Here is a 27,938-nt window from a genome sequence, read left to right on the forward strand (position 1 = left end):
AAAGGGCACTGCAGCCCCCCGCCCGCCTCGTGACCATCTGGGACGTTCTCCAAGGTCCAGCTCTACTGGACCAGGAAGACCGCTTCCACTTTCAATAACTCCAGGCAAAACAAAGCGGCCTCGAGCACGGCAGCCAGAGCACACTCCGGGGCGTCTCCGGGAAGCTCCGCCCACCCGCTCCCCGAGGCTGCAGTTAAGTTGGCGGCGGCGGGGCCGGTGGGAGCCGCAGGCGGGCCGCGGCGGGAGGGGGCGTGGTCAGAGCCAGGGGGCGGGGCCGCAGGCGGGCTCTCCGCGGGCCGTGAGGCGTGCGCGCTGATTGGCGGGCCGCCGCGTGACGTCTCGGCGACCGGCCCCGCCCCTCCCTCGTCCTTCCCGCTCCCTCCCCCCCCTCCCCCGGCCCGCCGCGGCCGCTCCCGGCGCCGGCGCAGCGATGGCGGAGGCCGTGGAGCGCACGGACGAGCTGGTCCGCGAGTACCTGCTCTTCCGCGGCTTCACGCACACGCTGCGGCAGCTGGACGCCGAGATCAAGGCGGACAAGGAGAAGGGGTTCCGGGTGAGGAAGCGGCGGGGAGCCCGCGGGGAGCCCGCGGGACGCTGCCCTCCGGGGCGGGAGCGGCGCGGGCGCTGTCACCCCACCCGGGGCGCGGGGGAGGGGTGCGGGCTGGCGGTCGGCAGCGGCGCGGGGGCTGCTGCACCCGGACCGAGGGGGAGCCGAGCCCCGAGAGCCAGCGAGAGAGAGAGAGGGAGAGAGAAAGAAAAGAGAGAGGAGGGGGACTGACTTTGCCCAAGGGGCCCCGCCAATCAGGAGCGTCGCCGAGGCTGGACACCAGGTGCCCAGATTCTGGTCCAGCGCGCCAGGGCGCACCCCAAGCCTCCCGGCGGGCGGCGCTCAGATGTTTTATTATTATTATTATTATTATTATTATTTTAATTATTTTTTTTTTAGGAGTTAAGGCGCGGTGGAGGCTGGAGTTTGCGCCACCAAGAGTTGGCTTCTGATGCATGGCCCGTGGCTGCAAAAGGGAGGGGGTGTCGGAGGCGGCCCCGAGTGCTCAGCTAGCCTGTAGCCTGGTCGGTGACTTAACGGGTAGTTTTGCTTCTGCTTTTGAGAAAGACCTTGGTGCACGATCAAAAAAAAAAAAATAGGCTTTTGCACCTTTCTCTGCCCCCACCTCCTTCCCGCCCCCCCCACACACAATGCTTTTTTTTTTTTCTTGAGAAGTTCTTAGATGTCTACCTGTGTGTGTTTGTGCATTTGCTGACACCAAGTGGTAGCCGGAGTAGGTAGGCGTGCGCCAGGAGGTTTAGGAAAGGGATCTGGCCGCTTCCCGGGTTTGCGGAGGGCAAGTCATTCACTGCTCAGCTCAGCCCTGCAAACCTCAGAGACACCCCCCCCCGCCCCCCCCCCTCCACACACACACTCTGTTGAGGAGGGCATTGTAGCTGGAAACTCCGGCCTGTTCCAGATTGTGGACTGTGATGTGATGGCACTTGCCAAGTTTCTGACTGCAGGTGGCTGATCCTCTCAGCTGTGGCCAGAGTTCTTTTGGGGATGCTTTGATGTCTTTGTTTTGTGGTCACCCTCCCTCCTGCCTCCCCCGCCCCCCCAACACACACACACACTGATGAATAGGGCTTGTTCCCAGCTCTGGGCCTGGAATCACCCCTAGAGAAGCTCAGTGCAAGGCAAACGCCTCCCCCCCCCCCCCCCCCCCCCCCCCCCCCCCCCCCCCGCGCTTCGAATGCCTTGCAGGGGTTGGTGGGTGTCTTTCAGAGAGAATCCTGTGATCATGGGGCCGGAAATTGCCCACCCCCCTCTTTTATTTTTTTTAATTTTTTTTTTTTGGCTTTTTGGGTCATACCCGGCGATGCACAGGGGTTACTCCTGGCTCATGCACTCAGGAATTACCCCTGGCGGTGCTCGGGGGACCATATGAGATGCTGGGAATCGAACCCGGGTCAGCCACGTGCAAGGCAAATGCCCTACCTGCTGTGCTATTGCTCCAACCACCCCAACCCCCTCTTTTATTATTATCTGAACATTATGCCGCTGAGTGAGCAGAGTCGAAATGACGCTGCTGCCGTATTGCTTAAGCCAGAGGCCAATCCAAGACCCTGATCGGGCCTGCTGCCCGGGGAGAGAGCACTCTCAGCCCCGAAGGCTCCAGGCTTTGTAGGGCCGCGTCATGGGTCAGGCGTCAGCTGAGGGAGCAGCATGATTAGGGCACGGGTCTGGCATGTGAGTGAGTAGCTTCTGGTTACTACCTTGGTAACTTCCAGATGAGTGAATTGGGGTAACTTACTAAGTAAAGTAAAGTAAAGTAACTCAGAAACTTCTTACCTGCCTTAGTTATGACCTTTGTAACTCCTGGGTGGCGGGGCTTGGGGCTGTACTCAGCCGTGTTCAGGGCTTATTCCTGGTCACTGCTTGGGGGACTCCGTGCGGTGCTGGGAGGTTGAACCAGGATCTGCCATGTGCAAGGCAATTACTTAGCCCCGGTACTGCATCCAGAAGGCGCTGCATGGGGAACTGCGTTCAGATGGCGCCGCATGGGGAACTGCATGTTTTGGAGTGGGGGGGAGGACTCCCCCCCCCCCCCCCCCAACTAGCCGCTCCAGCCCCCCTTTGCCTTCCCAGGTGGACAAGATCGTGGAGCAGCTGCAGCAGCTGATGCAGGTGTATGACCTGGCCGCCCTGCGCGACTATTGGAGCTACCTGGAGCGGCGCCTCTTCAGCCGCCTGGAGGACATCTACAGACCCACCATCCACAAGCTCAAGACTAGCCTGTTCCGCTTCTACCTCGTCTACACCATACAGGTGCTCCCCGCTGAGTGGATGCCGCTTGTCCATGCGTGTTCTTTGAGCTGGAAAAAGACTTTATTATTTGTAGGATAACATTGGTTTGTCCTTTCTGCCTTGCCACAGGGAGCTTAGGTTTATTGGGTTACTCCCATCACAGTGCTCCCATTCCTCTGTGTTTATTTGGAAGCTCTTTCTCCATGCTCTGCTTCCCCAACCGGTCAATCACCTTTATCTCCTAATCAGACTGTGTTAACTTGTAAATATTGCTTTTTCTCTTCTCCTTAAGTCCTTTGCATAGTTAATTCAGAGCTATGTCCTTATTGTATGGACACAGGGAGACAGTTAATGCTATGCTTTGTAACTTGGGAGTTAAATTGACTCTGAATATTATTCACTCCGGGGCATCTGTTTTCTTAAGCCTCAATTGTCCTTACTTCCTAGCACTCCAAAAGCAGAGTCCCGATGAGGGACTGGGTGGACCCAGGGCAAGCTATGAGCTACCCTGGCAATTTTTTTTTTTTAGGCCCTTGGGGTGGATTCTGTTCTTTCAGACCAGGGAAAGGGTAAAACCAGCAACGCGCATGCAAGTTATTCTCCATTCTTTTCCTGCCTTTTTTTTTTTTTACCTCCCTCTTTTCATCTCTCGGTCATCTGACTTGTCTTCCTCATTCCTATTTCCCCTCTTGTCTGAAGCCTGGAAGCCTGGGTGGTGTCAGAAAGAACGGAAGTAGCTGGGGTTAACGTTTGCCTGATAAAGTTGATGGCAGGCGTGGTTCACTTATGCCATTTTGTGAAAGTCAACGCAGCATTCCCCATTAGGATGGCATTTGTCATCAGGGCTGTGGGCTTGCACAGGCGTTTAAGTGACGAGGACCCTGGGGAAGAGTGAGGCTGCTGTCTTTCATCCATCCGTGGTGGTGGGGGGGGTCTGCCCTGTGACCTCGCAGACACCCCCTCCTCCCGCCATAGGAGGAAGACTCTCACCTGTGTTCTCTGCTCCCCTCCTTGTCCCCTCTCGTCCCGGCAGACCAACCGTAACGACAAGGCTCAGGAGTTCTTCACGAAGCAGGCGGCGGAGCTCCAGAACCAGGCTGAGTGGAAGGATTGGTTCGCGTTGCCCTTCCTGCCCTCCCCGGACACCAACCCCACCTTTGCCACCTACTTCTCTCGGCAGTGGGCCGACACCTTCATCGTGTCCCTGCACAACTTCCTCAGCGTCCTATTCCAGTGCATGCATATCCTCTGGGCAGGGGGTGGGTGGGGGCTCTTGGTCAGCCCAGGGGCAAGGACCCTGGGGCGCTGCTCTTGTTGCCACCGGTTCTCCCACAGGACAGCCCGGGGTCCTTGTCCTGCACCCCGAGAGGTGCCCCCCCCCCCCACACACACACAGTGGTGGTCGCCCACAGGGAATTGGAAATAGAGGCTTGATTCTGCCGCCAAAGGAATAACTGAAGGCCTGGCTTGGCAAGAGACTATGGAAGCTTTTTTGGGGGGCGGGGGCAATGTCTCTTCCCTAGAGGGGCCCCCAGATAGGGTGCAGGGCCTCTCAGCAGACAGCGGGGTTGCAAGGCAGCTGCTGCCTCCTGCACCCTGCCAGCCAGGGTGCAGGCCCTGAGTTGCCCAGGATATCAGCAGCTGGTGTTGGCCACAGGAAGTCGCTGGGGACACTTCCGGGACTGGAACTTCCTTCAAGAGTTTGTGCCCGGGTCACCCTCTCTTGCCCGTGACCTCCGTGTTCTGCTTGATGGAAACCAGGGCAGCTTTGGGACTGTATGAATGGGGGTGCCAGAGAGAGAGGGGGAGGAGTGGGGCAGATGTCGAGAGGGGGGCAGTGCCCCGGGTTGATTCTCTAGCACCCCCCCACCTCCACCCCTGGCAACTCGGTGTGTTTCCCCTCTGCCCGCTGCCCAGCAAGCACCACTGGTCTGAAGGGTGCAGCTCTGCTGAGCGTGGCCCCCGTTAAAGGAAAAAGAATCTATATGCGGGTGGGCCACAGAAATAGTCCAGAGGGTAGGGGGTTTGCCTGGCATGCGGCTGGTGTGGCTTCAGTCCCTGGTACCCCACGTGGTCCTTCGAGCCCACCTGGAGTGATCCCTGATGAAGGCGTAAGTCCTGAATACCTCTAGGTAGCTTCTAGGTAGCCTATAGCACTGTCCTCCCATTCATCGATTTGCTCGAGCGGGCCCAGTAACTTCTCCATTTTGAGACTTGTTGTCACTGTGTTTGGCATATCGAATATGTCACGGGTAGCTTGCCAGGCTTTGCCGTGCGGGCGAGATACTCTCGGTAGCTTGCTGGGCTCTCCGAGAGGGGCAGAGGACTCGAACCCGGGGAGGAGGAATCGAACCCGGCTCGGCCGGACTGGCTGCACGCAAGGCAAATGCCCTACCGCTGTGCTATCGCTCCAGAATATCTCTAGGTATGACCGGAAACCAAAACAAACAAAAAAGAAACAAAAATGTGGGTAAGAGAGCGTGCAAATAATGTGCGCCTTTCTTTGCCCCCGAAAGCCTGCCGTCCAGGGGCTGGAGCAATAGCACAGTGGGTAGGGTGTTTGCCTTGCACACGGCCAACCCGGGTTCGATTCCCAGCATCCCATATGGCCCCCCAAGCACCGCCAGGGGTAATTCCTGAGTGCAGAGCCAGAGGTAACCCCTGCGCATCGCCAAAGGGGTTTGCAGAGAGGGGAGAGAGCGTTTCTGACGCTATGAGGCCCCCCCGCCCACACCCCTTGGCTCCCATCCTGTGTCAAAGGGTGTGGGGAAGCCTTGCACCTGTTTCGGTGTGACCAAAAAAGCCAAAAAAAAAAAAAGAAAGAAAGTGCTGTCCAGGGCTCCCGAGATTTTTCTCTTTGCTCATGCCAGGTCAGACTGGTAGGGGAGAAAAAGAAATAGTTGGAAATCGCTGCTTGGTGGGGCATGAGAACGCGGGGTCTTCTGGAGCCTTACCCCCGGGAGGAATTCTTCCTGGGGGGCCCAGGCGGGGTGTCCTTCCCTGTGGCACGTGGGGCATGTGAGTTGACCTCTTGCCCGTTTGGCCATTTTTTTCCCCTCCCCTACTGTGGCCCTTCACCCAGGGACCCTCAGAAGCAGTTAGCAGGGGGCTTGGGAAGGAGGTCACAGGGGGCCACTTCTAGAAAGTGAGAAGTTGTCACCACACCCTTTGGGGACAGACGGTGCCCCCAGAGCAGCTCAGGCATGTGGGAGGCACCGCTGACAGTGTTGGGGTGCTTGGTGGCCCCGGACCAGCTCAGGGCGTTTGGAAGGCACCCCTCAGGGTGTCGGGGCACTTGGGTGAGACACGCCTGAATCTAGGGTGGCATGTACCTGACACACTCCACCCGGTCATTCTCCAGGGTGGGCTGGGTGTGGGGCAGGGAGGCTGTCTGCGGGTCTGCCCGGGCTGCTGAGGAACTGATTGGAGCAGAGAGGGGAGAGAGCGTTTCTGACGCTATGAGGCCCCCCCCCCCCACACCCCTTGGCTCCCATCCTGTGTCAAATGGTGTGGGGAAGCCTTGCACCTGTTTCGTTGCCAGCATGTTCTTTAACTGCGGACACCAGTGCCCGTGATCCTGAACTTCGATGCTGAGTGCCAGCGGACCAGCCAGGTTCAGGAGGAAAATGAGGTTCTGCGCCAGAAGGTAGGTTTGGCGGTTGGGAAAAGGGGGGCGGGGGAGGCAGTGGCCAGTAGGAAATTTTCTCAGACTCACTTCCCTGTCCGTTTGGGGTGCTTGGTGGCCCCGTCCAAGCACCCCTGTCCTTGCTGTTTGCAGTCCCGAGTGAGTTCAGAAAAGTCAGTTATTCTGCCAGCCTAGTCACTAAAATATTAGGTGCAGGGGATTCACATGGGTCTGGATACTTTTCCCCTGAGGACCTCTTCTTTGTCCAGGAATGACCTTATAGAATAGGCTTTTTTTTTTTTTTTTTTTTTTTGGTTTTGGTTTTGGTTTTTGGGCCTCACCTGGCAGTGCTCAGGTTTAACTCCTGGCTCTGTGCTCAGGGATCAGTCCTGGCGGGCTTGGAGACTCTGCAGGTGGCCATGAGTGTGCTTGCTCTACTACACTGTGGCCTCCCTGGCAGATTAGATTTTTTTCAGAAAAGAGAGTATTTAAGGTTTTTTTGGGGGGGGGGATGGGAAGAGAGGTTAAGATTCTCGTGTTTATGTGTTCAGTGTTCTTCAGGCAAAGGGTTAACTTTATTTAAATATTTATCTCTATTTAAATAATATTTAAATGTTTAAATTTAAATAATATTTAAATATTAAAGATGCTTAACTTTATTTTTTTTTTAAGAAATATGCGTATGGGAGGAAGGGAACCAGGACTCAAAAGGTAGAACACAGGGATTGCATGTGTGAGGCCCAGGGTTTGATCCCCAGCACCAGGAGAATAAATACAACTTAAAGAAAATGCCCCTTGGAGGTCCTCAGCTGGAATCTGTGGCTTCCAAAGAGCCCTCAGTGAGCTTGCAGGGGGAGCTCTTTTTCTCAGTGGACAGAGCAAGAAGCAAAGTCAGTGGGGCTGGAGCGATAGCACAGCGGGTAGGGCGTTTGCCTTGCATGCGGCCGACCCGGGTCCGATTTCCAGCATCTCATATGGGTACCGCCAGGGGTAATTCCTGAGTGCATGAGCCAGGAGTAGCCCCTGTGCATCGCTGGGTGTGACCCCCCCCCAAAAAAAAAGCAAAAAAAAGAAAGTCAAATGGTAAAACTGAAGCAAGTTCTAGGATGAAGAAAGAAAAGTCCCTTTGTGTCACTGACGGTTTTGGGTTTCTCGCCCCACTGGCCCGTTTTGTTTTTCCTCATGACTGGGAAGCAGATGGCAGGGGCCACCTGAGGCCGGAGCAGTGAGGCTGGTAGGGTTTGGGGTTGGGTTGGAGGAGGCGAGAGTCGTCCCCCCCACCTTTTCACTCTGCTCTCCTGCCCCCGCCCAGCTCTTCGCACTCCAGGCTGAAGTCCACCGGCTGAAGAAAGAGGAGCCACAGCCCGAGGAGGGGGAGGCCGTGGTCCAGCACAAGCTGCCCCCTTACGTCTCCAACATGGACCGCCTGGGGGACTCGGAGCTGTGAGTGTGTGCCCCCCCCACCCCCGGAACCACGTCCCCCTCCCAGACCCCCGGCCTGCCCACTCCAGGGGCCCAGACCTCAGGTGGTGTGTCCCGGAAGGAAGCCCAGCCACCATGGGAGAGAGAGAGAGAGAGAGAGAGAGAGAGAGTGTGTGTGTGTGTGTGTGTGTGTGTGTGTGTGTCTCGGAAGTGTCTGGCAGACCTCGGGCCACACGTCCCGGGAGGAAGTCCAGCCACCATGGGGAGGGGGTGGAGAGAGAGAGAGAGAGAGAGAGAGAGAGAGAGAGAGAGAGAGAGAGAGAGAGAGAGTGTGTGTGTGTCGGAAGCACCTGGCAGAGGGAAGCAGCTGGGCAGCCGGGCAGCCATGGCATCCCAAAAGGTGGGGGAGGCATGGGACAGGTCCCTGTGCATGGTTCGTGGGCCCAGCTCCGCACTGGGTAAGTTCGGCTCTAGTTCCCGAGTGGGCACCTTCGCCGATGGGAAGAAGGTGCCACACCAGAAGTCATTCCACAACGTGGAGGACAGGGCCAGAGAGATGGAACCGGGGGTCAGGCACACGCCGTGCGTGGAGCTCGAGGCAACTCGTTTGGTCCCTGGGACCCCACAGGCCCCCCTGAGTATGGCCGGGTGCAGCCCTGGCTGTCGCCAGCACCACTGGGTTAATCCCTGGCACTGTGGGCCCCAAACAGCATCCCGTGCTTGGGCCCTGGCGTTGAACCGCCTGCCTGATTGGCCCAGAGAATGGCCGGAGGGGCCCCTGGACCTTCTCAGTTCTGCTTGGGATCCCACTCTGCATCCTCCCCGCCCAAATATTGAGGAGCTATATTTGGGAGGGAAAAAAAAAGAAACTGAGGCAAAGTTCATTTCAGTGCTCTATTAATTCAGCCCAGCTGAGCCAAAATCCTTCAATATGTACGGGAAAGGAAAGAGGACATGAATTGGGAGCTGGAGCAATAGCATAGCGGGGAGGGCGTTTGCCCTGCATGTGGCCAACTCGGGTTCGATTCTCGGCATCCCATATGGTCCCCGAGCACTGCCAGGAGTAATTCCTGAGTGCAAAGCCAGGAGGAACCCCTGTGCATTGCCGGGTGTGACTCAAAAAGCCAAAAATAGATAAACAAACCCAAAGGGGACATGCATGAGCGTGGTGCCGGTGCTTCGGGCTCAGTCTATTCTTGGACATGAGCCCTCCAGCCCGTCTGATCCCGATGCGTTCCCGATGCTCACAGAGCCTGTGGCGGCCATGCAACCAAGGGACGCTTAAGGCAGCCCGGCCCTGTCGGACCCCAGAGAGTGTCCAGGCCAGCGTCTCCCTCTGGCACAGGACCTCGGAGCAGGGATAACGCCGCCCTGCTAGCCCCGACCTGTGAGCCCGGGGCTCAGACCCAGTGCTACCGAGATCTGCATGCCAGGTCCTCCCGGACTGCTGTGAGCCCTTTGACCAACCCCGTGTGTGTCTCCCGGGCCAGGGCCATGGTGTCCAGCCAGCGGCATGCAGCTCTTTCACAGTCCCCTCGCGTCGGCTTCCTGTCCTCGCTGCTGCCTCAGAGCAAGAAGAGTCCCTCGAGGCTGTCGCCGGCCCAGGGCACCCTGCAGACGCAGAGCATGGCCAAGAAAGAGTCCTCGAGCAGCCTGGTGAGTGCCGGAGCCGCCCGGCGGCCTCTGCCATCTGACTGTGCTCGCCGCCCTGCTTGCCTGGTGGAGACCCGCTCCCCCCCTCCCGCTGGGTGGGTTTCTTGGGTGGGTGGGTGGGCAGGTGTATTTCCCGGAGGCCCCTTTCTCCCTCGTTCCTGGCCTCTCCCCTGGCAGCCAGGAGTAGCCTCTGCAGGATGCAAAGCAAAGTGTGAGCTGAGTGGGTTCGAGAAGATTCAGGGGGTGCTGCCAGGACTGCAGGCAGGGGCCTGTCTCCTGAGGGAGGGGGCCGGAGCGCAGACCCAGGTCTGACCTTGGCTTTGACCCGCGAGGTTGACCACTGCCCAGCGGGGGACTCCGGGGTCTGGGCAATGAACAGGGGAAGGGATGGAGCACAGTGAGACCCTCCCCGCCGGCCCCAGCGAGCCAGCCCCCTTGTTCTCGGAGTTCCCGATTGCCGTGACCCAAGTGTGGGTCCGTGCCCTCGTGGAACTCGGAATTTTTCATCCGGCAGAGTCAAGGGGGGAAGACCGGGGAACGGGGTTCTTGGCGAGACGTCGTATTTCCGACGCCGCATAGAATGCTGGCCGTGCCTCGCTGGTCTGGACGCTTTCAGGAGGATTTCTCTCATGCCAATGTGGGGCTCAGACTGCCAGGGGGACATTTGGTCAGCGATGGCCCAAGAGCGCTCTGCGCTCCGGAAGGCCCGCGGCGGGGCGCCCTGGCCTTGGGGTCCGATGCACAGCCTGAGACCCTCATCCTTCTCCGTAGGGTGTGGGTTTGTGGAAATTGTCAGGGTCGCTGCCTTCCCATCTTCCGGATGCGGAACAGGTTCTGGTTAGGGACTGCCTGCGGCAAGTGGGGTCTGAGTCCTGGGGGCCCCTCCCCCCACTTTGGGGTTGGGATTGTTCAGGATAGAAACTGAGCAGGGTGCTGGCTAGGGAAGAGCCTGGACGGGGAGGCTGTGGAGCTGCTGCAATCCCCTCGACTGAAACTCACCCCAACTTGCTCACCCTAGAATAATAACACTAGGCTGGAGAGAGAATGCAGCGGGTCGGGCCTGGATTCAATCCCCAACACCACATAGGGTCCCTGTGCCTTCCCAGGAGTGACCCCAGACATTAGCAGGAGAAAGTCCTGAGCACTGCTTGAGTGTGGTCCAACAAACCCCCCATACACCCGAGACAAAAGTTTTTTTAAATTTTTTTTTAATTAGTGAATCACCGTGAGATGCAGTTACAGGCTTACAAACTTCCGTGCTTGCGTTTCAGTCATGTGATGATCCCTCCACCAGTGCCCATTTCCCACCATCAATGGTCCCAGCATCCCATCTCCCCCCCCCTCCCCCGTCCCCTCCACCCTCCTCCGCCTCTGTGGTAGGGCATTCCCTCTTGCTCTCTCTCTCTTTTTCAGTGTTGTGGTTTGCAATAGAGGTATTAAGTGGCCATCGCGTTCGGTCAATAGTCTGAGACAAAAATTTAAAAAGTGATAGGAGCCAGAGAGATAGCACAGAGCTTATGGCGCTTGCCTTGCATGCAGTTCACTCGGCACTGTGGTCCCTGACTCTAGCCAGGAGTCGCCCCAGAGCACCAGCAGGGGTGGCCCCAAACCCAGCCCCTCTCCTCTCAATTTGTATAATGTGATAGCACAGCGGGTAGGGCGTTCGCCTTACAAGCGGCCAACATGGCCGACCCGAGTTCGGTTCCTCCACCCCTCTTGGAGAGCCCGGCAAGCTAACGAGAGTATTCGATATGCCAGACACAGTAACAACAAAGTCTCCAATGGAGACGTTACTGGGCCCGCTTGAGCAAATCGACGATCAACGGGAGGGCCTTTACCTTTACCTTTACCTTTATAGAGTCACCATAAATTACAAAATTAGAGTTTAGTGTATCACTGTCATCCCGTTATTCTTCAATTTACTCGAGCAGGCGCCAGTAACGTCTCTGTTCGTCCCAGCCCTGAGATTTTAGCAGCCTCCCTTTACTCATCTTTAACAATGGTTGGAGGCTCTTTCAGGGTCAGGGGAATGAGACCTGTTATTGTTACTGGTTTTGGCATATCAAATATGCCACGGGGAGCTTGCCCGTGTGGGCGATATACTCTCGGTAGCTTGCTGGGCTGTCTGAGAGGCATTTACATATATTCCTTTCTATGATTTGTTGCCTACTGTCTGAACTCCATCAAACATAGAGTGGTAATTATGCAAAATGGGTAAGAAGTGTCCTATGATATGTCTCATGGTCCGGAAAGTGGCCTGGAGCGTGGCGGTGGTTGGTTAGTAGAGGTCGGCTGCCAGGGCTGGTTATTCGTGATTTTTCAGGCAATGTCCCAACCCCATTCCCGTCACTAGTGTCTACTTGCCTCTACTAATTTTTATTTAAGTAATAATAATTAATAACAGTATTTCTCTCCCCTGGGGGAGAATGGAGTGACTCCCTGAAGGCCTCAGAGTATCTGCCGCTCCAGTAACCTCCAAGTGCCCAACCCATTTTCGCAGTCATCGTTGAGTTGTGAAGGTTCTGGCCGGCTTGGGTCCCTCCTCGAGTCAGGCCGGAGACCAGAATGCAAAAGGACTCAGCGCTCAGCACCCCTGAGGTCTCAGGCAGACCAGACGTTAGTTCCCGGTTCCCTTCCCCAGGGTTTTGTCTGAAATGCAAACCTTCCGGTCCTGTGGAATGTGGCCCACAGTGACTCAACAGCTCTTACACCGAGCAGCCTTCCCTGAGCTCAGCGCGGGCAGGCAAACCCAAGAGGCCCTCAAAAGGGGCGCCCAGAGGGGGGCCACTCAGTAGCGTTACTGGGAACATAGGCAGGCACTGAGGCAGCAGTGAGACACGGGCCTGGGAGCGTCTGGGGCAGCTCCTGTTCTAGGGGGGAGGGCCAGGACATGTCCCATGCTGCCCGCTGCTTGCCTGGCCTGTAGCAGGGCACAGAGCTAAGGGAGCCCCGTTTCCAGCACCTGGTGCAGTGCGGAAAGCACAGGAATCAGGTAATTGGTTATTACGGGTTTTTTTTTTTAAACATTCATTTGGGCTGGAGTGATAGCACAGCGGCAGGACGTTTGCCTTGCGCAGCCAGCCCGGCTGACCTGGGTTTGATTCCTCATCCTTCTCGGAGAGCCCGGCAAGCTACCGAGAGTATCTTGCCCGCACGGCAAAGCCTGGCAAGCTACCCATGACGTATTCCATATGCCAAACACAGTAACAACAAGTCTCACAATGGAGACGTTACTGGGCCCACTCGAGCAAATTGATGAACAATGGAAGGACAGTTCCACAGTTCCACTAAACATTCATTTGAATATTTTAGCTTTTTGGGTCATAACCAGCGATGCTCAGGGCTTGCTCCTGGCTCTGCACTCAGGAATTGTTCCTGGTAGTGCTTGTGGGACCAGATGGGATGCCGGGGATCGAATCAACCTGGGTCAGCCGCGTGCAAGGCAAACGCTCTCCCCGCGGTACTATATCACTCAGGCCTCAGTTGTTATAGTTTCAGTGGTGCATCTCAGCCAGAATGTCTTCATCCTGAAGACAGCCAGGAGCTGGAGGAAACCTGAAGGTTTGAGAGTCGGAAGGAGGGTGCCTTGTCAGGTGTGCCCTGGCCTTCCTTCCACTATGACCTCTGTCTCCCAGCCCGCTGCTTCCTGAGCCCGGGGACACTCTTGGGAGTTACTTTAGCACCAAATAAGCCTTTAATTGGCCGCGATGTGAAGAAATCCAGCCGCTGGCCCAACACTCCTGTGATGCTCTTGTTAGTGTCTAATTACGGCCCAGCTCCCAAACAGCAGCACAAGGCAGGGCTGCCCTGGGGCTGCCTCCGTGGGTTGGAGCAGGTCTTGGAGAGGAGGCTGCTCTGTGTGTCTGCGGGCAGGGCCTGCTTTCCGGAAGGCTCTGAGCACGCCAACAAAACTGAGCTGGTTTTTGTTTTGTTTTTTTTTTTTTGTTTTGTTTTTTTGTTTGTTTTTTGAGTCACACCCGGCGATGCACAGGGGTTACTCCTGGTTCTGCACTCAAGAATTACTCCTGGCGGGGCCAGAGCAATAGCACAGAGGGTAAGGCATTTGCCTTGCATGCGACCGACCTGGGTTGGATCCCTGGCATCCCATATGGTCCCCCAAGCACCACCAGGAGTCATTCCTGAGTGCAGAGCCAAGAATAACCCCTGAGCATCGCTGGGTGTGACCCCAAAAGCAAAAAAAATAAAATAAAATAAAATAAAATAGAATTACTCCTGGTAGTGCTCAGGGGACCATATGGGATGCTGGGAACCACACCCGGGTCGGTCGGCTGCATACAACGCCCTGCCCGCTGTGCTATCGCTCCAGCCCAAAAACTGAGCTGGTTTTAGGGTTGTGTGGGTTTTTTTTGGGGGGGGGGTGGGGAGGCAGTAGGGTGAGCATACCTAGAGGTGCTCAGGACTTCCTCCTGGCTCTGCACTCACGAATTACTCCTGGAAGTGCTCATGGGACAGTATAGAATTCTGGGGATTGAACCCAAGCAGCTACATGCAAGACTAGCACCCTCCCTGCTATACTATCTATCCACCCCCCCGACCCCCGCCGAAATCATTCTGCTGCAAACTAAACCATATGATGGTCGACTTTTTCTATTGTGTGCAATTCTGTTTTCCTCCTTGTGCTGAAATAAAGTGAAATTTTTGACCTTTTTGTTTTTTGTGGGGCAGGGGGGGGGGGCGGAGCTTTACTGGCTGTGCTTGGGGCTTACTCCTGATTCTCTGCTCGAGGATGACTCCTGGCAGGGCTTTAGGGAACCCTGTGGGGTGACCAAGGATTGAACTTGGGCCCGGCTGTGTGCCAGGCAAGCGTTTTCCCCACTGAACTATCTCTCCCGCCGCCACCCTCCTTAGTCCTTAGAGTTTAAGTAGAAGTTGCGGATGGGTCACGCCTAGGCCTCCGTGCTCTCTGGGTAACAAACCGTGCCCCCATGCGTCCTTAAAAGGTGCTTCCAGCCCGAGGCCACTCCACACACTTCCTCAGCAGGCCTTTTGAGTGCATGTTGCGTGACTGGTTCGTCTTCAGTGATGATGCCGTTTACCGACCACCCCACCAAGCGAGATTCTGACCGGATCACGCCCGACTCCTTCGTCTGTACTCACTCTTGCCCTTAACTGACCCTCTCCGAGTCCATCAAGGGGCTCGTGCCTGCGACGAGGGGGTGACTGGCCGAGGGTGGGGTCTCTCTCAGGGGGGTTCAGAGGATAGGAGGAGACCCCCAGTGCTACCGGCTGGTCCAGAGAGAGGAGTGTGTGGACCCCCCCGTCAGGAGCCGGGTGAGGTGGGGCTCATGGCCTGGCGTGTCGTCCCCCAGAGCGCAAAGAGCAAGGAGCCGGCGTGCGGGCCCAAGGACACCAAGAGCCTCTTCAGCGGGCTGGCCTCCGGGGAGTCCAGCTGGTCGCAGCACCGGCAGCGGCGTCTGCAGGACCACGGCAAGGAGCGGAAGGAGCTTCTGTCCACGTCGCTGCAGGTGCGTGTGCGGCGCTCGGGGGATGTCCTTAATGTTCTGTTTGGCTGCAGCCTCCCACCGTGGTACCCGTCCCTGCCCCCTCCCCTGCCCGTTAAGTGCCAGCCCCCCGGCTGTGCTCCCTGGGGGGTGAGTTCTGAGCTGCCTCCTGCCTCAGGCCGGCAACCTTCGTGTTCGAGACCCGCGCCCTGAGCTCACCCCAGGGGAGCCAGGCTTGCTTGGACATGGAGTCCTGTTCTCCCCCAACCCTCCACTCCTGCGGGGACCCCAAGGACCATGGGCCTGCCCCATGGTTCCTGCAGGTCAAGCTTGGGGCGCCCCTTCTTGCCGAGTTCAGGGTCAGGGGTCACAGAGGGGGGCTGCTGCCATGGCCCTCGGGGCATTCAAGGCAGAAGGCCAGCGCAGACGACCTTGTGTCTCCCTCTGACACCGTGTCCCATGGGGCTGCCTGCCGGGGGAAGGGCACGTCCACCCGGTCCCAGCCCCACATGGGTCCCTTCTGCTGCCCAGTCTGCCTGGGGCCCAGCTGCTCCCACAGGTGCTGTGCTGCACCGTGAGGCCGGTGTGCCTCTGTTTCCCCTGTAGAGTGATTCTTCCTCCACCCTAGAGAGCAGCAGGGATGTGTGTGTGGTGAGGGGAGTGTGTGTGTGGGGGGTATGTGCATGCCAGTTTGAGGCCCTGGAGAGCAGCAGAGGGGTGTGTGTGTGTGTGTGTGTGTGTGTGTGTGTGTGTGTGTGTGTGTGTGTGTCTGCGCATGCGTGCATGCCAGGCTGAGGCCCTGGAGAGAATCAGGGTGTGTGTGTGTGTGCATGCACACTGGGCTGAGGCCCCATCCACCTGGCTTTCATGTGGGCATGCGGTGGTCACCTCACCGTTTCATGGCAGACAAGAGATCCCTGAGAAGCTTCTGGGTCTATGGGGGGTCATCCCACCCCACTTGGTAGGGCTGGGGGAGCGGGGGGGGGCACTCTGGCTCCATTGTCACCTGGGGCGTCTGTCTGGGTCACACCCAGCTGCTTGCAGGGGTCGCTCATGTTCGGGGGACCCTCTGCAGTACCAGGGATGGGGCCTGGGCCTCCTGCATGCTGAGTACGTGTTCAGCCATGGAGCCGTATTTGGCCCAGTGGTCTCTCCATATGTCCAGCCGGTCACTGCAGTCAGGGCAGGCCTTCATGAGGGTTGACACCTGGGTCTCGGGGTCCCCACTGGCTCCCCTCTGCCCCTTGTAACTTCCTGGGGGCAGTTCATGCACTGCTGCTGAGCTGGGAGGGGCGGGGGCACATCTGAGCATGCACCCTGGCCTCTCAGTGGGGCAGGTACCCCCGGCCTGAGCTGAGCTGGGTGTTGCCATCCCATAGAGAGAACTCGACCATCAGACTGTGGCACCCCAGTTTCTGGGGTTGGAGGGACAGGGCCTGGCCTCACCGGTTCCCCCCGCCCCCATGCCAACCCCTCCCGCTGCCCGTCTCCACTTGTCCCCCACAGGGTGCCGACAGGAAGCCTGAGGCTGGTGGAGCGGAGGTCGAGCCCTGTGTGGAGCTCCATGTAGAGGCAATGGAGACACTGATGCGGGTCCCAACGGCAGGCCCCGAGGGGGGTGCGGGGCGCCCCGAGCAGCCCTTCATCGTGCTGGGCCAGGAGGAGTATGGGGAGCACCACTCATCCATCATGCACTGCAGGTGCGTCTCCCCAGGAGGCCTGGGGCTCTAGGTGCTCATGCCAAGTGGGGTGGGATGACCCCCATAGACCCAGAAGCCCCCCATAGAGTCGGGGGGGCTGGACTGCTGCTGTCTAGGGGTGTGCTTGGAGCTGCCCGTGGCCTGGGTTTTAGCATCAGGCCATACGCACACACAGACACGCTAGCACACAAATGTGCACAAAGACATGCAGGCACACAGAGACACACACTCACACACAGACACAAACACAGAAACATGCACACACAGACACACAAAGAGATGCACACGCACACACAGTGACACATGTGCACATGCACACGCACACAGAGACACGTGCACACAGACACACACCGACTCGCACACACACAAATACATGCATGCACACAGACAGACACAGACATACATGCGCACACAGACATATGTGCACACACAGACATGGTGCGTGTGCGCGCGCAAACACACACACACACACACACACACACACACACACAGTCTCCATTTGCATTCACTCTGTTGCTGCCTGCAGGTGATGCATGGTGCTACATAGGCGTGGCCTTTCAGGAACTAACCAGACAGGCTGCAAATCGAAGAGGGCAAGTGGGTGCCACCCCAGGGTCACTTGCCTCCCACCCTGCCCGCGCCCCCTGCCCCCCAGGCTCAGACGCAGCAGGGGCTTCGTGCAGGGCAGAAGGAGGAAGGGCTGTTTCTGGAGCAGGGACACACTCGTCCTTCATGTGGAGGCGTTTGAGGGGTCCTGCTTTCCAGTGGTCAGCGAAGTTGGACAGGTCATGTCTGGGCAGTGGCGGGAGAGACAGACGGACCCGATGGGGCTGCTGACACCTCCCACCACCTCCCCACCCCTTTTCCCCGTAGAGTGGACTGCTCGGGGAGGAGGGTCGCCAGCTTGGACGTCGATGGGGTCATCAAAGTGTGGTCCTTCAACCCCACCATGCAGACCAAGGCCTCCTCCATCTCCAAGTCCCCCTTGCTGTCGCTGGAGTGGGCCACCAAGCGGGACCGGCTGGTGAGTCACATCCGCCTCCCTACTCAGGCTGGGCCAGCTACACAGTCCCCCTTCCCTCCCCTCTTCTCCAGGCTCTGGCCGGCAGGGCGACCTGTCATATGCCCAAGGCTACTCCCCATCAGGACCCCAGGGAGAGACCCTCTTCCTGTCCCCTGATCTGCACTGTCAGGGTTCCACATTCCCAATATTCTCACCTGTTCCTCCTCCCGCCCGGGCTCTCCCTACGCCAGGCAGCCTCAGCTGATGGAGGGAGGGGTGGGCTGTTCAGTCATGGCCCCCAGAATCGCAGTTCAAGTGTCCCCTTCCCATCTAGATTCTAGAATTCGGGGTAGGATTTGTAGTTGAGATAAAAATCAACACATGGCTGGTTCTTTCGTTGCCTTCCACGTTGGGGGGCTTGTACCAGGAGATCTAAGGTGGGTAACCCTTGATCTGCATTGCTTTGTGTTGGGGTTGGTTTGCTTTTCAACAGGGTCCACCAGGGCTTTTGGGGGTGGGGGTCTGCGGCAGGAGCAGACTTGGGTCTCACAGACAAGCTGATGCTCTAGCACTGGAGCTGTGTCCTGGGTGCAGACCTTGTTTAAGGCTTCGTTTAAGACCTTTGACAGCGGGAAGGATTATCTTTCTGGGGATCCCAAGTTCCAGTACTCATCCTGGAGTTTTTATTTGACAGTGGGATGCCGAGGTGAGAGAGAAAACTGACGTCAGCTAGGGACCCATGGCCATGGCTGTGGTGGTAGGTCAGGAGCAGCAAGTGAGGATGGCTGGGATTTAGAACACAAACAGGTTGAAGGAGGTAGAAGGGACTTTCCTTCCCCTCATGCAATCGGGGACGTTCCCAGGGAGCTGATCTAGCCCCCTCCCAGCCCACAGGTGCCTTTCGTGGGGTTTGCATCCATTCTGAGTAGGTGCCTATGCCTTTTTTTTTTTCTTAAGAAGTTCCTTTTAGCTAGATTTCACTGAGTCAGCAGCGGGGTCTCTGATCCCCTTGTGACCTGCCCAGACCTCATCTCTCAGATGCATGCCCTCCGGAACCCTGTATCTGCCTGTGGTCATTTGCAGCTCTTGCTGGGCAGTGGTGTGGGGACCGTGCGCCTCTACGACACGGAAGCCAAGAAGAATCTCTGTGAAATCAACATCAATGAGGACATGCCCAGGTGAGCCCGCGGCCACGCCCCCTTCCTCTGGGCCCACAGTTCCTGCATGCCCCGCCCCTTCCTGACATGCCCCGCCCCTGACACGCCCACTCCGGGTTATGCTCCGCCCAGGCCACGCCCATTCCTAGACACCACGCTCCCAACATGCCCTCTCCTGGATAAGCCCCGCCCCCTGAACACACCCACTCCTGGTACGCCCCGCCCCTGGCACGCCCACTCCGGGTACTGTCCTGCCTTTGCCATATATTCCGTCCCCTCCCCATTGTCCGGAATCCGTCCTTACTGAGGGGTCCCCCAATGTATATTGTCACAGGATCCTGTCTCTGGCCTGCAGCCCCAGCGGGGCCTCCTTTGTGTGTTCGGCTGCAGCGGCAGTAGCGCCCAGCCTGGCCTCCCAGGTGGACACGTCGGGCCTGGAAGGCGGCAGGAGCACCCCGCAGGTCCCCGGCCGGCTGCTGCTGTGGGACACGAAGTCCATGAAGCAGCAGGTACCCACGAGCACAGCCCCGGGGCGTCCACTCCTGTGTTCTTCATCCACTTCTTTCCTGTATCCTGTTTAATTGAGCCTTGGTGTGCAGTGTGCTCGGAGAGCAGAAGTGTGGGTTTAAGGGGGGCCTTTTCCTCTGCTCCCGGAAACGTGTCACGCAGCCCATTACAGCCTCGCCACTTCCCCCCCCCTCCCTCCGTCAGCTGGGATCACCTTTCCCCACTTTGTGACCCTCCACTCACCTTTTTTGGTGACCTCCTTATCTATATTTCTAAGGTACAGAGATTCCCTATATCTTTATTGAGCTCTAGGGCTTACACCCTCCACACACACCTACACAAACACACAGACACGCACACACATACATACAAACACAAACACACACACATGCATACACACAAAAACACACACATGCACACACAAATACACGCACACATATATATACACACACAAACACATATACGCACACATAAACACACACACACACATACACAGCCTCTCCAGTTATCAGCATCTCCACTGGGGCTGAAGCTTTATTACAGCTGGGGAACCTCTGTTGGCGTATGTAATCACCCCAGTCCTTGTGGCCATTAGGGCTGACCCTTGGCCCTGGACGTTCTGTGGGTTTGGGGCATGTTGACGCCATCATAGTGTCATACAGGACATTTTCGCCCTCCAGGGTCCTCCCCACTCTGCCCTTCCACCCTCCCGCCACATCTTGGCAACCTTGGTTTTCTTGTCTTTTAATACATCTTCTTCCTTTCCAAGTGGGGCTGCTCGGGCGCCCCGAGGCCGTGTCCTGTGCTACTTGGTCTGGCCGTGTGGGCCTGGTGTGTCAGTGCTTGGGCCCACTCGTGCTCAGGGCTCACCAAAGTCACATCTGGCAGTGCTGGGGGCATCCGATGCTGGGGGTCGAACTCGGGGCATTGGGCAGGCGGACCAGCTCTCTGGAGCAGCCGGGGATAATGACGCTGAATAGTTAGCCTTCTGCCAGCCTGCCATGCTGGGACCCTACGACCTCAGAGGGATGTTCGCCTTGAGCGCCTGTGTTTTAGGTGTGTCTTTTTTTTTTTTTTTTGCATCACACCCAGTAACACAGGAGTTACTCCTGGCTCTTTTACTCAGAAATTACTCCTGGCGGTGCTCGGGGGACCATATGGGATTCTGGGAATCGAACCTGGGTTGGTTGCGTGCAAGGCAAACGCCCTACCCGCTGTGCTATTGCTTCAGCCCTTAGGTGTGTCTTAAGAGAAGACCAGAGCCTCCCCTGTTCTCCCTGTCGTCACGAGTCACAGTGGCAGCGTGGCACTGTGTTAGGGAGTGGTCACTGGCCTGGAGGGCCCAGGGTCCCCCTCTGTCAGGAGACCGAGTCTGCCTGGCCTAGCAGAGGTGCATGTTGTTCACACTTGCCTGTCCTGGTGACTTGGCGTTGGTGACCAGCAAGGATTTCCAAATGTTTCTGGTATTCAGGGCCACTTGGAGCCTGTGTTTATTTTTTCCTTTTCCCTTCCCATCAATCCTTTCGCCAAATTAAGTCCCCTCTCTGTATCTGTCCCAAATCCTGCTGTCACCAGACATTCCTATGGGCTATATAGGAGTAACATCGAGACACTGCAGAGGGAGGAAACGGTCACTTTGTCCCCGTATTCAGAGGCCCCTGGGTACTCTGTCATGCATATAACTGCTGGGGGACCCTGTCTTTTTTTTTTTCCTCCTCATGCTTTGGGGCCACACCTGGTGGTGCTCGGGGGTTACTCCTGACTGCACTCAGGTATCACTCCTTCTGGGCTCAGGGGACCAGATGAGCTGCCAGGGAACCTGGCAAGCACTCAACCTATCTGCCATACTGTAGCTCTGGCCCCAGGAGACCCCTGTGGGATTGAGGGGGCGTCTCCTGAGGATTCTGTCTGCCCGGACCTGTCTAGTTCTGGCATCCGTTCCCATTTGGACATCTCCCGGCTGTCTGCTGCCCCTCATGGCCACCCCGGCCACCGGGGTTTCTCCTCTCAGTGCTTTCTTCATCTTGGCGAGTGCATCCCACACTGCAATGGGGTGTCTTCCTGGGCCTTTCGTCTCCTCCCCTGCAGAGCCCACACCATCCATTCATTGTACCTCCAGAACGTTCTCGTCCAGCACTTGTTTTTTTTTTTCTTCTTTTTGCGGGGAGAGGGGAGGGGGGAGAGTTGTACACCAAGCAGTACTCAGGGGGGTTGCTCCTGGCTCTGCACACAGGACTTGCTCCTGGTGGTGCTGGGAGGACCATATGGGATGCCGGGGATCGAACCCAGGTTGGCAAACACCTTCCCTGCACTCCCTCTCCAGCCTCCATCTTTTCTGTTTTTTTTTTTTCTGCCACCAGCCTGAGGTTCAGTGTTGGTCTACAGGCGTTGAAAACCACGTGTCGGGGTTATAACGCTGGCCCCAATACCCGGGACAGGTGCCAGTCCGCAGGTATGGACTGGTTGAGGAAACTGCGGGCACCTGACCACATCCCTGCATTTCCCCTGCTGGGCCGGAGCCCTGCTCTCTCGCGCCCTCTGCTGGATATCTTCAGCATCTGCTCGCAGGGTGTCCGCCTGCTCCAGGCCCTTCCCATCCTGTTGTGGGCCAGGCCTCAGGCCGTCAAGCTGCCCTGTTCATGGCCTTGGGGCTCGCCCTTCACTGATCCCGCGGCCTCTGCCTTCCGCACCTTCAATCTGATAGACACTAGCCCTGGGTGCATGTTCTCTCTTCTCTAGAACTTTCTTCTCTCACTTCCTGACAAATGTCTGTCTGCCAGTATTTCTTTGTTGCTCTCTCTTGCACAACCCAGCGTAATTCAGCCCCTCTAAGCAGTCAGCATCTGTTTCCCTTGGGAGCGTTGTTGGGGATTCGTGACTTTCTAACGACTTTGTTCATGACTTTTAAAATTTCTAACAGAGAGATACTACATACAGCAGGGCAGGCGTTTGCCTTGCACGTGGCCGACCTGGGTTTGATCCCCAGCATGCCCTATGGTTCCCCCAAGCAACGCCAGGAGTGATTCCTGAGTGCAAAGCCAGGAATAACCTCTGAGCATTGCCGGGTGTGACTCCACCCCCCACTCCCCCCCAAAAAAAAAATTTAAAAAAAATAAATAGCACAATGGGTAGGGCGTTTGCCTTGCACGTGGCCTACACGGCCAACCTGAGTTTGATTCCTCCACTCCTCTCTGAGAGCCCGGCAAGCTACCGAGAGTATCTTGCTTGCACAGCAAAGCCTGGCAAGCTACCCATGACGTATTTCATATGCCAAGCACAGTAACAAGTTTCACAGTGTTACTGGGCCCACTCGAGCACAATTGATGAACAACAGGAGGACAGTGACAGTGACAGAAAATTTCTCATGAAATATTGGCTACGTATAAAAGATACCTACAGATCTGGTAAGAAGAAAAATCTAAGACAAGCACTTAAAATACTGTCCCTGGGCCAGAGAGATTGTGTACAGAGGGGCAGAAGAGCAAGTGTAACCCCAGGGCTCAATCCCTAGCACCCCCTCTAGTCCCCCGAACCCCACCAGGAGTGATCCTTAGTCACAGAGCCTGGAGTAAGCTCTGAGCACACGGGGTGTGGCCCTCAAACCACACACCCCTAAGGGACTTCCCTTGAACATGGGTTCACTCGGCTCTGACGTTTCTCTCCCCTGCAGCTGCAGTTCTCTCTGGACCCGGAACCCATCGCCATCAACTGCACCGCTTTCAACCACAACGGAAACCTGCTGGTTACCGGTGCGGCCGACGGCGTCATCCGGCTCTTTGGTGAGCATGTGTGCCCCACCCCCGCCACCCCGAGACTCCCCAAACGCCCCGGAGGCCTGAGTCGGCTTTTCCCCAGCTGGAGGAGAAGCTCATGCAGAAGGTGGTGGTGACAGGGCTAAGCTTCAGGCTGGTCTGCCGTTTCCCCGAGCACCTCCTGACATACCTCCTAGGAGAGTCCATGGAGGGTGGGGTCCCCCGACAGGCCACTGGGGAGCAGAGCCGGGAGGAGAGGAGATGAGAGCCGGCCCGTCCCCTTGGCATGGAGCGGGCATTCTCCCTGCCCAAGCATCACGGCCAAGCAAATGGTCCAAGATCCCAGAGTCATGCCTGTCCCAGAAGACTCAGGGAAGCTTCTGGAATGGGACTGGGTCATGGGCAGGTGTTCTGTGCGACCCAGGCCGGGAGGGGATAGCCGCTTCTGGTGAAGTTAGACCCCATAGTATAGTCGAGGCAGTGCCGGAGAGAATCGGCCAAGGGAACGGACTGGGGTGAGAGGGTGGGCAGGGTGACCCCGGGGACTGGGGTGCAGGGGTGGGCAGGGTGACTCTGGTTAGGCACAGGAGGGCTTGGACTTAGCCCCTGTCCATGTCACAGATATGCAGCAGCACGAGTGCGCCATGAGCTGGCAGGCCCACTGCGGCGAGGTCTACTCGGTAGAGTTCAGCTACGACGAGAACACAGTGTACAGCATCGGCGAGGACGGCAAGGTAGGGCGGGCACTGGCTCTGGGGGGCCTGCAGGCTTGTCAGCAGTGAAATAGGGGTGAGGGGGTTGTAGCAGAGAGTAATCTCCTAGGATCTCGGGGGGCGGGGGAGGGTGTCTCTGAGCACTTAAGAGTGGGTTTCTATGTTCTGGCAAGGGGGAACCACCACCATGGGCCCGGGCATCGAGTGGCCCCGCATGGAGACCGTGTGTGTCAGTCTGGGCAGAGTCGCAGCCCAGACCCAAGTACCTGCCTGCGGTTCTCTCCCACCGTCTGAGGGACATGCTCGGGCTCTTGGCGAGCACCTGGGTGGGCCGGGCAGGTGGGAGGAAGGGTGAGTGGTCCTGTCAACGCTCACACGCTTCCCGTCTTTGTCTTGCTCTGATTTGTCCTTGGATAAAGGAGATTTCTTTGCTTGGTATTTCTCGGGGGGAGAGGGTTCAGGGGTTTGGGCCGCACCCGGTGGTGTCACCCACCAGGGGTTGCTCCTGGCTCTCCGCTCAGGAATTGCTCCTGGCGGTGCTCGGGAGACCATATGCGGGGAATTGAACCCGGGATGCTATGTACAGGGCAAGCGCCCTGCCCACTGTACTACCTCTCTGGCCCCAGGAAGAGTGGGAGAGGTAGAATAGCAGGTAATGCGGTGGCCTGGCACATGGCCAACCAGATTCAGTCCCTGACACCCCATTTTGTCCCCTGAGCCCCATTAGGAGTAAGCCCTGAACACCATCAGGTGTGACCCCAAACCCAAGAAATGTAGAAAAGTATTGTAACACTGTAGCACTGTCCTCCCATTGTTCATCGATTTGCTCGAGCGGGCCCAGTAACGTCTCCATAGTGAGACTTGTCGTTACTGTGTTTGGCGTATCGAATACATCACAGGGAGCTTGCCAGGCTTTTCCGTGCGGGCGAGATACTCTCGGTAGCTTGCCGGGCTCTCTTAGAGGGGCGGAGGAATCGAACCCGGCTTGGCCAGGCTGGCAGCGCGCAAGGCAAACACCCTACTGCTGTGCAATCGCTCCAGCCCCAGAAAAGTATTTAAAAAAATTTTTTTTTAATTGAATCACAGTGATATACACAGTTACAGAGTTGTTCTTGGTTAGGTTTCAGTCCTACAGTGTTCCCACACCAGTCCCTTCACCAGTGCACATTTCCCACCAGTGCACCCAGTTTCCCTCAGCCCCCGCCTGCCTCTATGGCAGGCATCTCTCTCTCTCTCTCTCTCTTCTCTCTTTCTCTCTCTCTTCTCTCTCTCTCTCTCTCTCTCTCTCTTGCTGTCTTTCTTCCTCCCCCCCCTCTCTCTCTTGCTCTCTCTCTTGTTCTCCCTCTCTCCCTCTTTCTCCCTCTTTCTCCTCTCTCCTCTCTTCTCTCTCTTTCTCTCTCTCTCTCTCTCTCTCTTCCCCCCCCTCTTGCTCTCTCTCCTATTATGATTTGCAAAACAGATACTAAAAGGTAATCAGTCATATCCCTTGACCAACTTTCAACACCTAGTTCCTGTCCAAAATGACTATTTATTTTTTTATTTGCTTTTTTGGGTCATACTTGGAGATACTCAAGGGTTCCTCCTGGCTCTGCACTCAGGAATTATTCCTGGCGGTGCTCGGGACTGACTATATGGGATGCTGGGGATCGAACCCGGGTCGGCCGCGTGCAAGGCAAACGCCCTATCCACGGTACTATTATTCCAGCCCCACCAAAATGACGATTTTCAACTCTGATTGTCATACTGGTCCCTTCTCTCCCCTAACTGCCCTCTGCGCCCCCCCGGACACTCCTTGTGGGGCAGGGCCTTTGAGATGACAGTCTGAGCTCTCATTTGTCTGGTAGGTTTTGAGATTTTGTGTGTCGACCCTCAGGAGGCCCCTGGACCCTTCCCGGGGGTTCCCAGCCAGCAGGTCTGGGGTTCAGTATGTGGGGCCCTGAAGAGCCAGGCATGCGGGACCGCACAGGCATTTGGGGGGCCCTACAGGGTTGTCCCTAGTCCTTGCTTGGGAGGACCGTGTGGTGGCAGGGAGGAAACAGGGTCCAGCTGTGTGCGGGGCCCATCACCCCTGCAAAGACCTCCGGCCCCTATCTGGAGAGGGTCTCAGTGGCCTGTCTTGGGGCTTAGCTGCACATGCGAGGCCACTGACAACATCCTTCAGCACTGTCCAGAGTACACTGTGTGTACTCTGTCGCCCAGTCGGAAAACTCCAGCTGGGTTCTGACCCCAGGACAGTGACAGCCCTGTGAATGAGCACTTTCTGGGTGCAAACTGGGGCACTCAGTGACCCCTGCTGTCCCCTGGGCCGCAGCCAGAGGGGAAGTTCAGGCTCAGACTGGAGTGAACTCTGGGCTACATTTCCTGAGAGAAAGGGAAAGAGAGGGAGGGAAGGGAGGGAGGGAGGGAGAGAGAGAGAGAGAGAGAGAGAGAGAGAGAGAGAGAGAGAGAGAGAGAGAGAGAGAAGGGAGGGAGGGAGGAAGAAAGGAAGGAAGGAAGGAAGGAAGGAAGGAAGGAAGGAAGGAAGGAAGGAAAGAGGGAGAAAGGAAAGGGAAGGGAGGGGAGGTTGAAAGAGAGAGGGAGGGGAAAAGGAAGGAGGAGTGGGGAAGGAGAGGGAGGAAGGAAGCAGAGAAGGGGAGGGAAGAGGAAGTGGGAGGAATTGTGTTGGGGTGAGATGGTGTCTGCAGGGGCCCGGGAGACTGTGACTGTGACTGCCTTGTGCTTGCAGTTCATCCAGTGGAACATCCACAAGAGCGGCCAGAAGGTGTCCGAGTACGGGCTCCCCGCCGACGCCACCGGCCCCTTCGTGCTGTCGGGGTACAGCGGCTACAAGCAGGTGCAGGTCCCGCGGGGCCGGCTCTTCGCCTTCGACTCGGAGGGCAACTACATGCTGACGTGCTCTGCCACGGGGGGCGTCATCTACAAGGTACGGTGGGGCCGGGGGGGGGGGGGGGCTGGGGGGAGTGGTTCGAGCCCAGGCTGGCCGTGTTTGTGAGACAAGCGCCTTCCCCTCTATGCTCTCGCCAGCCCGGTGTTCTGGTTTTACCCAGGCGGCCTTTGCCCGCTGTCCTGAGCAGTCTGTGGGAATTTGCAGGCAGACTTGCTTGTTAACGGTGAATGGGCTGAAGGCTCTTCCTCTGTAGAACCCCTTACGTGTCACTAGTGGGGTCCACTCTGTGGGACTCAGGGACACCTGGCGGCCCCCTCTACTCTAGAGGCAGCTTCGGGTGGGGAGGAGGACTGTGCCCCCTGCATGTCTCCTTGTGCCTGGCGGACCTGGGGCTCACTCCTGCCTTCCTGCCCATTGTCCTTGCTGCTTTCTCGTCCTGGTCTGAGGGCGGAAAACAGCTGTCCCCCATGGCCGGTGTCCCTGGGAAAAGGCTATCCTCAGTCACGGGAGCAGTTGAGGGGGCCGGGAGGTGACCAGGGAAGTGTCCGGAGTAGAGCAGGGACTGGCTTTCCATGTTGGGTCCGTGGGGACCGGAAGGCGTGTCCTGCTCCGTGCCGTGCGGTGGGGGTGGGGGCATCTGGGCTCTGGGCACCCCCTTGGACCGGCGTGGCGGTGCCCAGGTGTGGGCGGTTTGGCCGCGGGAAGGGCCCGAGTGGACATGTCTGCACAGTGCCTGCTGACACCCTCTTCTGTCTCCTCTCTTTGCAGCTGGGTGGGGACGAGAAGGTTCTAGAGAGCTGCCTGAGCCTGGGTGGCCACCGTGCCCCCGTGGTCACCGTGGACTGGAGCACCGCCATGGACTGCGGGATCTGCCTCACCGCCTCCATGGACGGCAAGATCAAGCTGACCACTCTCCTGGCCCACAAAGTCTGAGGCCTCCCAGAAGCAGTATTAGCCCAGGCCGGGAGCTGCCGGCCAAGCCTGCAGGGAGAGACTGGCTGGGCGCTGGCCGACAGCGAGGACCCGAGTGGGCGCCCCGGGAGCCTGCCCCATTCCTTCTTTTGTAAAAAAAAAAGACTATTACAGAGAGTGCTCTGGTGGTGGCCTGTGAACTGGGAGGTGTGTGATGCAGGTGTGTGGCCTGTCTGTGCTGTATGTGGTACGTGTCTGGCGCAGGTCACGTATGTGTGTAGGGTGTGCGTGGTTTGTGTGATGTATACATGTAGGGTGTGTGTGTGGGGGTGTGGTATGTGTGGTGTG

General features: G+C 57.5%; 1 protein-coding gene across 1 annotated transcript; it reads left to right on the top strand.

Annotated features, from left to right (window-relative positions):
* The first annotated feature begins 388 nt into the window (after window positions 1-388).
* Window positions 389-27,648, top strand: WDR91 (WD repeat domain 91). The gene is made up of 15 exons (XM_056123986.1): window positions 389-553; window positions 2,639-2,818; window positions 3,831-4,037; window positions 6,360-6,443; window positions 7,735-7,865; window positions 9,335-9,500; window positions 14,828-14,983; window positions 16,466-16,659; window positions 17,533-17,683; window positions 18,746-18,840; window positions 19,154-19,328; window positions 22,997-23,105; window positions 23,700-23,812; window positions 26,517-26,714; window positions 27,447-27,648. The coding sequence occupies exons 1-15, from the start codon at window positions 431-433 to the stop codon at window positions 27,609-27,611; spliced, it is 2,247 nt and encodes a 748-aa protein (XP_055979961.1). The 5' UTR covers window positions 389-430; the 3' UTR covers window positions 27,612-27,648.
* Window positions 27,649-27,938: the final 290 nt, after the last annotated feature.

The sequence above is a fragment of the Sorex fumeus genome, unplaced genomic scaffold (genome assembly GCF_029834395.1).
Source record: "Sorex fumeus unplaced genomic scaffold, SorFum_2.1 ptg000048l, whole genome shotgun sequence".
Taxonomy (NCBI): Eukaryota; Metazoa; Chordata; class Mammalia; order Eulipotyphla; family Soricidae; genus Sorex; species Sorex fumeus.

Excerpts from the sequence above, each read along its gene's own strand:
- WDR91 (XM_056123986.1), top strand. The coding sequence starts at position 431 with ATGGCGGAGGCCGTGGAGCGCACGGACGAGCTGGTCCGCGAGTACCTG. Across the intron at positions 9,501-14,827 it reads AAGAGTCCTCGAGCAGCCTG|AGCGCAAAGAGCAAGGAGCC; the intron begins GTGAGTGCCGGA and ends GTCGTCCCCCAG. Across the intron at positions 18,841-19,153 it reads ATCAATGAGGACATGCCCAG|GATCCTGTCTCTGGCCTGCA; the intron begins GTGAGCCCGCGG and ends ATATTGTCACAG.